The sequence below is a fragment of the Archocentrus centrarchus genome, chromosome 11 (assembly GCF_007364275.1).
Source record: "Archocentrus centrarchus isolate MPI-CPG fArcCen1 chromosome 11, fArcCen1, whole genome shotgun sequence".
Lineage (NCBI taxonomy): Eukaryota > Metazoa > Chordata > Actinopteri > Cichliformes > Cichlidae > Archocentrus > Archocentrus centrarchus.
Genome location: NC_044356.1, coordinates 30,648,946 through 30,662,180, shown reverse-complemented (window position 1 = coordinate 30,662,180; position 13,235 = coordinate 30,648,946). Strand labels below are relative to the sequence as shown.

At 41.0% G+C, this 13,235-nt stretch overlaps 1 protein-coding gene across 1 annotated transcript in view; it reads left to right on the top strand.

Annotated features, from left to right (window-relative positions):
- The window catches only part of ptprua (protein tyrosine phosphatase receptor type Ua), a 240,719-nt gene that overhangs the window by 107,287 nt on the left and 120,197 nt on the right, over window positions 1-13,235 (top strand). Inside the window, 1 exon segment of the mRNA XM_030740851.1 lies at window positions 12,489-12,760. Coding sequence (XP_030596711.1) covers window positions 12,489-12,760 — 272 coding nt within the window.

Below are 13,235 nucleotides of genomic sequence, written 5' to 3'. Positions count from 1 at the left end.
CATTTGGATCATCATTCATATTGCGAAAAGTGCCAGACATGACAGGCTAAAAAAGGAATAAAAAATTACAAAAAATTCTGCAGCCACAAAAATGAGCAGAAATCCTGAACAGCGAAAACCACTGTTTAGTAGTAGAGGTGTAGCTGAGTAGGACATTGGATACTGTTTACACATGCACTTTGTGACATGGAATTCACCAAGATATAATTTAAAGGATTATATACATTTAGGTTCCTACACGCCATACAATCAAGAAACTTCAGACTGATAAGTAAAAGGAGGATTTGTGCTGAATGTCTCCAAATATGTATCATGTAACTTCACCTGGTTGGCAGTTTAGTTGGTGCTTCTTTAAAGGTTGTAGATAGGGAAGATGAGCCTTTGCTCTGAGAACATCACTTACTGCACCAACTGTAACATGATTGAGTGCAGTCTTACTTTGCCATGCACTGATACCATACATGTCTGTTGCTATTTTTAGGTAAAGTATACAGCAAACAACTCCCCTGTGGTGCAGTGGGTATACACCAGTGGGTGACATTTTATTTTATACAGCTTTTTTAAATACAGCTTTTTTAAATTTCATTTTTGGGTCTCTGTATCAATGCTCATCTTGAGGTTTTTTGAAAAAGAAAATTCTTATTGAAATACTTCACACACGTGGCCTTTTTGTGGAGTTAAAGAGTTTTTTTATTTGGCACAAACTCACAACTGTGAGCAATTTCAGTCAAAAAAATTTGTATCTGTGCTCGACTTCAAAAGCTTGTATTGTGAAAAAAGGCTTCTTTCAATTTTCCTGGCATTGCTGCCTTCCCACACTTCAGCATTTTCCTGTCCATGCTAACCGTGGCTGACAGTTTGTTTCTGGGGTCAGGGCTTCGTGGCTGGGCTGTGGAAGGGCACAGGTGCAGAGAAAGACATGCCTGGTCCTTGCAGCTTGAAGGTGATTTGAACCAGATGGTAACCTCTCTCTTCCAGATGCACTTTACCTTTCCATATCCATTGCTGGCACACAGTAGGAGTGTAACTGATAGGGCCTTATCACAGCAGCTCTGAGTGTGGAGGTGGGTAGCGGGGGTAGGTGGGCAGTGGGACTTGCAGTGGGCTTTGATCCAGCCTGGCAGATAACCCCTCCATCGCCTCCTCTTCTACACAGATGCTGCAGCTCTGCAGTGCACCAACTGATGAAAATCTGATTTCAGGCTCAAAGTTCCCTCCCACTTCTCACTGTCCCTAGCAGTGAAGGGCAAATACAGCCAGGAAAATGGCTTATCTTGAGAGGATAGGTTCGGGGAACAGAAAGCCTTGTTTGTCTTTGCCAAGCATCAAGAAATGCTGAGGACTTAAGACAGATCCGGCGGAGAACCCAATTTTATCGATTGGCAGCTTCCTTCCCTTTACCTCAGGTTACTCTACCTGAGTGCTCACTCTCATGTTGCATTGTGTAACGTACCTTGCACTTAGAGGATGTTGTAAGTCTCCTCTTTCCTTCCTTGACGGTTAAGGGATTCTACTCCGAGATGGAGCCTTTCACGTCACAGCCCCTACACCTGTTTCTATTTTTTTGTGCCTCTACGCACCCTGTTAGACTCATCAAGAAAGTGATAATATGGCTGTCTGAAGCAGACACTTTCTGAGGGACATGCTTTTCTCACCCTGAAGGGCCACAGCCACATCTATTAGTCATTATCAAGAAAGTAATTATGTGACATGTCAGGGCACACATAAAAGTAATGTATAGGCTCAGGCAGTGGTCATTTTTTCATCCATCCATCTATTTTTTTTTTTTCACTTATCCAGTTCAGGGAGCCTGTCCCAGCTGCCATAGGACGAGAGACAGGTCACACCCTGGACAGGGCTACCATTGAAAACCACTGAAACTCACATTCACAGCTATAGGCAATTTAGAATCACCAATTAACCTAACTCCACTAACTTTGGACTGTGGGAGGATTCTGGAATGCCTGGAGAGAACCCAACATTCCTAACCACTGCACCACTGTACTGCCCCTCTCAAAAAATGCAGTTATTTGTTTATTTCTCCCACAGCTGTCAGTGATGCAGGGAGGCTGTGCCTTCACTGTACAAGGCTCACACTTCCCAGGAATGGGTAGACTGAAGAACAAGTTCCCAGTTCCATTTATGTACAGTAGGGTCCTCCCATAATACCTTTTTTTTCATTTTATGACACGTTATATAGGGGCAAATAAAAGAAGAGTATTTCAATTTGTCATGTGTTGTTAGACTTTAATATATTTTGATGGGAAGTATGTTTTATCGAGTATATCAGGTAAAATATACCCGTTCTTAGTGATAGTGTTAAAAAGACTACATTAGTCTTGATGTCAGAGAGACTGTTTTAACCATAAAGTTTTAGTGTAGTTATCACGGTTGATGAACTCTAGGTTAAACATAATCTATATATTATACTATTAATAAAAAAACCCCTACTAACTCCTTTCAGGAAAACAGTGTCTACAGCAAGACAGAAAAGCATGCCCTTATTTGTTGACCAGAAATCACATTACATTTTTAACTTTTAGCTGTCCTGATGCTGGTGTGGAGAGATAACATTAGAAACAGCATGCAGCTGTTTCCAGCTCATGCACACAATGAAAGCAGGGCATATAAACTGCAAAAGGGAAGGACAGAATCATGTAGAATATTAGGTATCATCCATCCATCCATCCATCCATCCTCGTAATCACTGTGTTGCTGGTATGTGAATCTGAATTCTGTCTTTGCAACACCCTCTCTGCACCTGCTGATGCAACACCTTTATCTAATATTACATCCACTGTATGGCCTCCACACAGCTCCCAGCAATCATCAGTGTAAGCCTTTCCATAGACTGTACATAAAATATGGCCATAACCCCATGCTGACACCAGCTGGTTTGCAGACTGCAAAGTTTAGGTGGTGCTGCTTTAAAGGTTATAGCTGGGGAAGACACTCACTTATTGCAAAGACTGAGTGAGTGAGTGTAGTCTTACATCTTATATCTGCGCACACACATTACAACACCACTGCTCTCAAGTATTTCACAGGGGAAAAGTGGAGGTATGAGGAAAAACAAAGAAGAGAAGGACATTTGTATATGAATGATTGTAATCTCTTTTAATCTTGCCAGCCCCCTGAGATAAATCTATTTATTATGTATGTTGTCTGAAAGCACACTTCTTGTAGTCTAAGCATAAGATTTCTTCTATGTGAACTTTGCCTTTAGCGGTATCGTACACAGAAAATTATTCTCAGGTTGACAATCATTGGAAGAGAAAAGGCACGATTCCACATATTACACTGGCTGCTGTCTTGTCAAACACCATGTATGCTGATGAATGTTCTCAGCGAGTATACATCATTCCAGTCAGGAGGAGGACTCGCCTCACGGGAGAGCTCCCTGCTGCTGAATCTGTTAGTCCACATTTCCCTGCTCCAAGTCCTGATCCTGTAGAACAAGCGAGAGACGGGGCCTGGGAAATGACATGCTCTGTTTAGTAAATGGCCAGAGAAACCTAGAAGAAATAGGGCAGAGAGAGCGAGGAATACTGGCATGGAGAGAAGAGCAGAACCGCAGCAGCTTCCCCCAAAGGCCTTCAGTGTGCCGAGATGAAACAAACAGTAGATCACAGGAGTTAGATGAAGAGGCTCGGGGCGGGTGGGATATATCAAGATGCAGCAGAGGGGTGGAGAGCTGGTAGTTGTATATGAGAAAGGATAGGCAGCCCACATGTTGTTGCTGGGTGGCTGCTAATGCACTATTGATTTCTGCCACTGAGAAGATTCCCCTGCATCGCAAGTCCACTTCCATTAACTCATGTCACTGTCAGATGTCCTGAACTCTGGCTGACTTAGGACCGATGCTTAGAGTTGAGTTTAGGATCAGGATTTATTCTTCCAGGAAACATTAAATCTATGCTGCCAGCGACTGCAAGTGGTCCGTCTTTTATAACTAAGCAGCTCTCTTAGGGAGGATGCGCTGAAGTGTGGGTGGCCAACAAGCTTGTCTGCTCGAGAAGTTGGCACCAACTTGTCTTTTTTTTTTTTTTTTTCTTAGTGGTCATCGGCCTCAGACTTCCTTGACCTCCTGCTGAAACAATGCTGCGATTGTGTTTTATGAACAATGCTTCAGCCATGCGAGTATAAGATAAACAAAATCGTGATTACAGCTTTTCATATTTAAATTTTGAGTACACATTTTCTTTTGAGGCTGAAGATATAATTGCCTCAGAAAGAAGTGCCTGGAAAATGATGACTGATTTGTTCTTTCTTCACTTGAAAAATTGATGCGACTGCTGTATGCCTTGCCAATTTATTTTTATTCCAAAGCACCACCCTGGCCCGACGCTGCTGTAACATCTTTAGAAGCTGTGCTACACTTCTTACTTTTTCGGGTAATGTCTGGAAAAGTTAAGAGCTGCCGTGCATGTGTGAAAATGGGTTTTTAATGCTTACTGATTATGGCACATTGGGACAGGTCTGACTGGCTGGTTTGAGTGGAATTGATATCATAAGAATTTATTTTGGACTATTTACAGTCTAACCCAGAACGCAGTTGTATTTTCTCCTCTCAGACTTTAATTGAATCTTGTTTATAGATAAACTGGAGTTTGTCACAACCTTTGTTTTCATAGTTAAAGCCATCTGTTCTGGTATGGGAAAACTGTGCTAACCAGAAAAATGACTGTGATCTCCAAATACCTGCAACATTTGCTGGAAAAGGTCCAACATCACAATTAACACAAGTGTTCAGACAGTCACAAAGAAGTAACTAATAACGAGGAAGATCAAGTGTTGGGAACTGGCTCTGTACTCTGTGATGAATGTTTACAACAGACAGTTTGGGCAATAAACTGGGTGGGGTGTTTACAGCCTGGCTGAGAGTGTGTGCATTTGTCTTTGATGGCCCATTGGATTTATTTCTGAGTGATGTTGCTGTTTTTCTACATTATATTTTGAGTTGAGTTAGAGCTGGGTATAAAATCATGACCAACACAGCAAAAATGGAAGAAAAGTTCTTCAAATCCTAGTTTGGACGCCCTGGGTAAATCTTATTCACTCTTCTATTGCTACATTCCACCTTTAATACAGACATCAGGGGAATGTATTGTTTGGAACCACTGGCATGGACCTTGTCTACAAACAGTAGCAGCTATTGTTGAAAATTTGAAATATTTTTCCATGGAAAATCCCAGCTACAGGGACTCACAAGGAACTACTTTTGGTTGTACTCAAAAAAACATTTTTAAGATTATTTCTGACATGTTAAATAAGGACTTCTGTGTCCTTATTTATAATATCCCTAACCCTGAACAGGATAAGTGGGAGAGAATGGATGGATGAATGGATTATATAAGCAAGTATACACATCTGACTCAATTTGCTTGAACGTGTTTCCTAAATTTCTTTAGCAAATATCTTAAATAGTATGTTGCTATATGCTTTAATCAATATTTTTAAAGTAATGACACAGTGGCGTACCAATAGAGAACATCAGAGAATCTGTAGCTTCCCTCTGCATTACAGAGCTTCATGGGTATTTGTTTGTTTGTCTGCTTAGCTTTCTGACTCCCAATTTTACGGCTCTGCTTCACTCTCATAGCATCATTTTCGGCCACAGCAGGCAGCTGTTTACAGAGAAAAAAAAATCTCTTGAAGCCTTCTATGTGCTACCTGCTGAGCGGCAAAATGGCAGACAGACACGGTTAGCGATTAGCTGGTGAGCATTTAGCAGCTAAAAGAGCCTCCTATTTTCTTCAAGAGATGGAAGGGGGGGAAAACATAGCTAAACAGCACATTTCACTTGGTATGGGGTGCTAATCAGTGCGTCTTGGAAGTGCCAGTGCAGAAACACAGTAATGACTGTTGTTGTCAGCGGTCGCGAGTCTCACCTGTAGAATTCATTAGGTGGAGCTGTCAGCTGCACTCACAGTTGTATTGTTTGTAGGGTGTTTAGGCTCTGCCAGTATTGCATTCGTGACCAGCTGCTGTTGGTTTGCAGGTTTCCCCATTTGTACTCTGCAAGCACTGTGTCACTTTGTAAATGGAAAAAATCTGCATTGTCTTTTTGCCTCTAGTAAACGAGCCCCGGCCCTCCTAATCATCTACACTGGCCGCACTTCATTCCTCTTGGGTGTGCAATATTATGTAAGGTCACTGAAAAAAAAAAAAAAAAGAAAGAAAAGAATAAAAGGCAGAAACAAATGGAGATCTGAAAGACCAGATTTAGAGTCCAAATTGGAAATCTGGGATGACCTTCCGCAGATGCCCTGAAGGAGGGGGGTCAGGTTACTCTCATAGATCACATAGTCACCGTCAGCATCACTAGAAAGCAGACTATTAACCGGCGTTCACTGTGAGTCAAAGCGGAGGCACTAGGAGGCAGAAAATGTTAGATAAGAATTTGATTAAAATGCACTACGTTTTGCTCGGCCTTTTTTCAAGAAATGATGGTGTTGTCATTGTGTAGAATAGGCCTGCCTGAGTCGTACAAAGAGTTATTGATGGCAGCAGAGGGATGCTAACCAAAAATGACAGAGACAAACATAAAGATAAAAGCCCCTGCTATCGCTCCCTCTTTTCCCACCGCACTCTCTCGCCCGTCCTTTCCACTTTCGGCTCCTCTCGTGTTTTTCTTAGTGTAAGTGTGATAAAAGCGGCCAGACCTATGACTCAGGTTTCCACCCCACATTCTGATATGAATTCAGGGAACCGAGGCCATCCCCTAATCTCTTAATGCATGTTCCCTTGCCCTTGGCAGGGTCATGGGAGAAATAGATGGAGCCTTATCAGCTTCTATGGATTTATGGAGAATTTCTCTGTATTGGGTGTTTCTTTTTTTTTTTTTTACACCAGCTTGTGTGTGCTTATACGATATGTGTCTCTATGTGGATCTCTGTGTCCTCAAGGATGTTGACTAAGGTTATCTGAGATTATAATATCTTCATGAATTTTATCAAATTTCTAATTACTACATCAATCACTTTGACCTAGTCCATCAAGCTAAATTGAAAAGAGGTGCAGGGAATGTTTTTGACAAATTTGTGCTTGTGCGCTAACCTTCAGGAGCTTGCTTCCCTTACTTGTGATACTTTATCAAGGTAGAATTTCAGGAAACTGGGAAAAGACTTTACTGATACAATAAAATCCTTATTTAGTAACCTCAAATTTCACATCAGTAACTATTGTTTAAATATTTTGTTGGATCCAGTTGCACTTAAAATCAGTGTTGAACTTAATTTGCATTTGATTATTCAGAAATTATGTCATCACAGACCCCTGAAACTCATCCTGAAATAAATAAATGAAAAACATGTTAAAAAAAAAAAAAAAGAGCTATTTTTGCTTGGACTACAGACCACTGCGACGATGTGTGTATAAGAATCATTATAGTTAACCTGTTACAATGGTGACCTGTGTTTATTATGGCACCTATGACAAAATAAAGGTTACATGCTCACACATAAAAACAAGGCTTGCTTGTTTTTAGGGGTCTCTCTGCCTTTAGTTTTGTGTTCAGTAACTGTAAAACATGCTCTCTTAGGTTGAGATCAGTTGGTTGACTTAGTCACTGAAGAATATCCCATTTCTTTGCCTTGGGAAACTCTTGGGTATTTTTTGCAGTATGCTACTGTATTTGGATTATGAAATGCCATTTGATCAGTTTTACACCATTTGACTGTACTTCTATCAGCAGTCACATCATCAGTAAACACTAGTGGCCCGGTTCCACTGGCAGCCATAGATACCCACGTCATAATGTTTCCTCCACCTTGGATCATGAGCTGTTTCTCTTCTTATCTATGCCATCATTCTGGTACAAATTAATCTTGGTTTTATTGGGCCAAAGATTGTTTTAGAATTGGACAGGTTCTTTTTGATGATTTCATACAGAGGCTAATCTACCCCAAGTATAACCAGCAGTTGTTACCTTGTTGCAAACCCTCTGTATTTCCATTCATGAAGGTGTTTCTGGATTGTAGACTTTGTTAATGATGTGCCCACCTCCATAAGAGCGTTTTTGATCTGGGTAGATCTTTCAAAGGGGGTTTCTTAACCAAGGAAAGAATTTGCAACTGTCTGCTTTAGCTGTCCTCTCTGGTCTTCTGGGTATTTTTGTTGTTGCTTTGCTGACCAGTGCTTTCTGTCTTTGTAAGAGTATACCAGATTGGTTTGTTTTTCATCCTAATGGACTGGTTCTTATAATATCTATTCTTCTCTATATAAGCAGTCAAAGTGCTTTATACAGCATGTCTCATTCACCCATTCACACGCATTCATACAAGCACTTTTTTCTACCTTTTACATTCACACACAATCACACCCCGATGAACACATCAAGAGCATCTCTGGGTTCGGTATCTTGCCTAAGGATACTTTGGCATGCAGACAAGAACAATCAGGGATCAAACCACCAACCCTCCAATTAGTAGATGACCTGCTCTACCTCCTGATCCACAGACATACGCAAATAATATTCATCTTAAAAAAAGTAAATTATGGTCTCCTTCACTTGCATCAAAATCTCTTTGGCCCTTGTATTGAGAGCTCCAGTGAACAGTTACAAAATGTAAATTCAATGTTTGGCATCAGCTCCATAATTCCCAAAACTTTTGTTAAACCACTTGAATTCTCTACTTTCACAGGGTGATTGATTTGATTGATTTGAGGTTGGAGAACTTATTGTGTCCTTCACTCATTTAACCACCAGATGGCTTCAGCACAATCAAATGATGGCTATTGCTTCAGTAACAAAGACACTGTAGATGCTATGTCTCTTTTTTGATGTAGTAAATGAGATGAGTTGTTTACAGATATTTGCTCAAATTGAGAAGCAGAGCGTTACTTGTAGCTGCTTCCTGTGTAATTTTCCTGCATTGCCAGCTCCCACACTTCCCAGTGAAATCCCATCATAAGGACAGTTGGAGACATGCCCTCCAACAATGAGGGCCTTCAGCTCTTGTAGCTGAAGAAAAAGCAATTCAGCCAAAGAGTCCCGCCTGGAGAACTCGCACATCAAAGCAGCAGTGGCGGCGGGGGCTTAGCCACAGTCTGCCCAGCCTGCAAGCAGGTGAAGAAGAGAAAAATATCAGTGTCGTCCAAGAATACAGCGAGTTCTCAAAGGACAGCAGCTGCTTGTTATCCCAGGATATTTCTGTCAGTTTGACATCTTATCCACGCTCTTGGGGCAGGGAAGATGGAGCAGAGGGAGGGAATGTACATTGTTCGGGAAGGCTTTGTGACATGTATGTGAAAGCTCACAGATATCCATGTGCCTGACTCACCTTTTGACCTGTTTTATTTCTATAGTTGTTGAAGGAAGGGAGCTGATATAGGGAATTAAAAGCCTCTGAATGAGCAGGCTGCGCACACTCAAGGCTTCACATTAAATCAGACTCCTGGTAATTTGATTTTGAATTCCAAATGATGGCACTGTATCACGGGTGAGACATGGAAAATTACTTGATAACACAAACTACACTTAGTATAATTGAGTTCATTTCACATTTGCCTTTGACTAAATAAATAGCTGCACTCAGTGGAAGATTTCTTCTTTGGGAGCACATTAAAGTGCAGAAAGATTGCCTCTACTTTATCAACACGGTACATTCTAAAGTCTGAAATAACACCAAGTGCGTTCTGTAAAATTTCTCATTTTTGATGAAAATGAGTCCACACATGATCTGCTAATGAAACAGCTTTGTTCATATTGTTCTCTGATGTTCGGTTTTTGCTTTTATTTGAAAACAGAAAACAAATGGTGAATCTTATGGGGATAAATGAACCAACTTGCCATTTCTTCTTCTTCAAGACCACATGGATTTGGGGAAAAGAAGAAGTAGATTGGAGTAAAAAAAAAGAGTGCATTAGAACTGGTGGAAAAGTTGATAGAAGAAGCTCCCTCTTTCTCCCGGGAAGCTCGGTGTGACTAGGCTCCATGTCGGCTTTTGAGGCTGTAAACTGTGTGCTTGTGTATTTGAGAGAGGAGTGTGTGCTGATATCTGTCCTGCACATCAGCGTGCAAATATTAAAGCCATCTCTCCGGTTTAAGCATTCCCTTGGTTGCCATTATGGCCTAATAACCATGTCAGTATGATTAATGGCAGGAGGCAGGCCTCCGATTGCACTCCCCCTAAACTATAGTACCTAGGCAACTACACTACCCATGTGCTTATCCTCCCCAGCCATGTCAAGTAGCATCGCCCACCACAGGGTGCTATATGTGAAGGTTATTCGTTCAATTAGCATGCATTCACCCTCCTGTGGGCGACATCACAGAGTCCATCAGATGTTGATTATGACTGGAAGATTAGAAGTTAGACAGGCAAGCCACTTTGAGCAATCCAAGGTAATAAAGAGATATTCTTACTGCTGCTTAGTGTGTGTCTGTCTTCTTGTGTTTATCTTCTTGTCTTTTCGATGTCTCTTTAACGAAACACCCCTTTTAAAAGCATCTTACTCCTTTAAGTTAAAGTCCTGATGTTCTTTTCTTCAGATGCTGCTCCGTCTGTGTTCAAACAGAGGCACATTTCTCTGTAAATGTTACAAGGACGTGCAAGGCTCTTGTTCGCTTGTTTCCCCATCAGGAATGCTCTTGGTATTGCTTTTCGTGGTGACAATATCTTGTTGGTCAGATGATGTGAAATAATAGGAACCCAACCGATATAGGATTTTAAAGACAAGATCAATATATATATATATATTTTTTTTTAATCTGGTATTACATGTCACATATCATTTACTCGTTTATGCTCTGTTTGACTCTGCTTGGAATTTGTGTCATTCCAAACGTGTACTGGGAACAGGGAAGTTGAGAGTGCAACACTCGTAACATATTTGCAGGCTGTTTCCTTTGTCTCTTCTTTACTTTTGTCATCTTCTTTTATTGCCTGTTATAGATGTAAATACTGAAAGATCACCAAATAACTTAATACCTGATTAAGTTAATCTTAAAACATCTCCCATCAAAAAAGAGCTTTGCAAATGGCCCAGGACATCTGAAAGTAACATTGCACACTGCTTAGAATTATTTGTTTCTGTCCATAATCTATCTGGATCATTTAATGAGCCCAGACACCATTTCCAATCCTTCTTTTATAACCAGTTCTTACAGGACAAACATCTATTAATAGGGTCAACAGGGAGAGCTGTTCATTCATTCTTGAATGATCAGGTCATAGTACCCTCGTCTGTGGAACCAGCTCCCAGTTTGGATTCAGAGGACAAACACCCTTGCTATTTTTAAGATTAAACTCAAAACTCCTTTTTGATAAAACTTATAGTTAGGGCTGGATCAGGCGACCCTGAACCCTCACTTAGTTACGCTGAAATTGGCCTACGTTGGGGACTTCCCATGATGTACTGAGTGTTTCTTCTTCACTCACCTCTTTTCGCTTTCTCTGTGTTTATACATCACTCTGCATTACTTAATTAGACCAATGAAATGAATCAATGAAAATTTCAAACTCAAAGCTATTTGGATTCAGTATTATAAGGATTGAAGAAGAATCTGAGTTTATTGTCATCAGCTGACCAATTTAAAAGTAAATTTCTGACTATTTATATTTTCATGTAGGAGGTCGGAGTGGTTAAAATATGTTGGCTGTAGAATATTATTCAGATGTCATGTTGAAATGTTGCTGTTTTGGAATGATAAATAGGCACCTACTTGAGGTAAAATACCAAGGTTAAAATAAAAAAAATGATATTTTCCATTCCAGTTATTCCACTTTAAACTGATTTCATATTGTTTTGAAGGCCACAGTCAAAGGCAATCCTCCCTCTTTATTTCCCCCGCTTGTCTGGTGTGCTGCCGGGATGAGAGAGCCAGCGGTGACTGTGAACTTCATCCCAAAATGAAAGTCCAGTCGGACATCCAGTGTGCCCTTTTGAATACACCGGATCTGAGGCAGCGCTGCAAAACCGATGGCTTTGTGAAAGCAGGTAGCAGAGACAGACCAAATGCAGACAAACAGCCAGAGAGGATCTCACAGATATTCTGAGTAACAACCTTGAACCTGTCAACTTTGGCTCTCAGACTCTTTTTCGGTGGTTTTAAAAATAATAAAAAGGCAGACATTCTTCAGCGGCTCAAAACTAACATATCTATCTTTGACATATCTATCCTTGGCTAAGGTGTTACAGGTGAAGCCTAAAGAGGTCGATCTTGTTATTTTTTTTATATTTCAGGTTATTCAGCTCCATCTGGCAGGTGAAAATGCTGAAATGGCTGCTCTTTGTAAAGTGGATGTAGGTGTAGGTGCTGCTTATTTAGAAGAAGTATCAGCTTGGCAAGGTCATTTAGTTTTAAACTCTAAACTTTCAAACTTCTCTTTTTCTTTCCAAGTGCTCTCAGTAAAGCTGCCTGTGAGACTCTGCCAATAGTAAAGGAACACTTTGAGTGGAATGATACTAAGAACAAAATTTTTAAGAAAATAGTCTTTTGTCTAATTGTCTAATCTCTGCTTATTTTCCATTTTTTATACCAGGGTCCTTCATGATGGTGAATTCCTCGCAGCATTACGGTGGCCAGCGGGCTCAGCTTCTCCTGCTCCCACTCAGCGAGAACGACACTCACTGCATCCAGTTCAGCTACTTCCTATACAGCCGTGATGGCCACAGTCCCGGGGACCTGCAAGTCTTTGTCCGGGTAAACACGGGCCCCAAGGGCAGTGCAGTTTGGAATATCTCAGGCTCCCAGGGTCGCCAGTGGCACCAGGTGGAGCTCGCTGTGAGCACTTTCTGGCCCAGTGAATACCAGGTGAGAGCCTATAGAAAAACACACGAGGACAACACCAGCCCTGAGGTTGTAGTAGTTTTTATATGCCCATGAGCCAAAGAGTAATTACCGCTGACAGATGGGGTAACTTATGTTTGGGTATAAAGGTACACAATATTGCCAAAAGTATTCGTCTTCACACATACAGTATATGAACTTTAGTAACATCCCATTCTTAATCCATAGGGTTTATTATAATGTTGACCCACCCTTTGCAGTTATAACAGCTTCAACTCTTCTGGGAAGGCTTTCCACAAGGTTTAGGAGTGTTTAGGGGAAATTTTAACCATTTCCAGAAGCACAATTGTGAGGTCAGACACTGATTTTGGATGAGAAGGCCTGGTTCACAGTCTCCGCTCTAATTCATCCCAAAGGTGTTCAGTCAGGTTGAGTTTAGGACTCAGGCCAGTCAAGTTCTTCTACACCAAACTCACTCATCCATGTCTTTATGGACCTG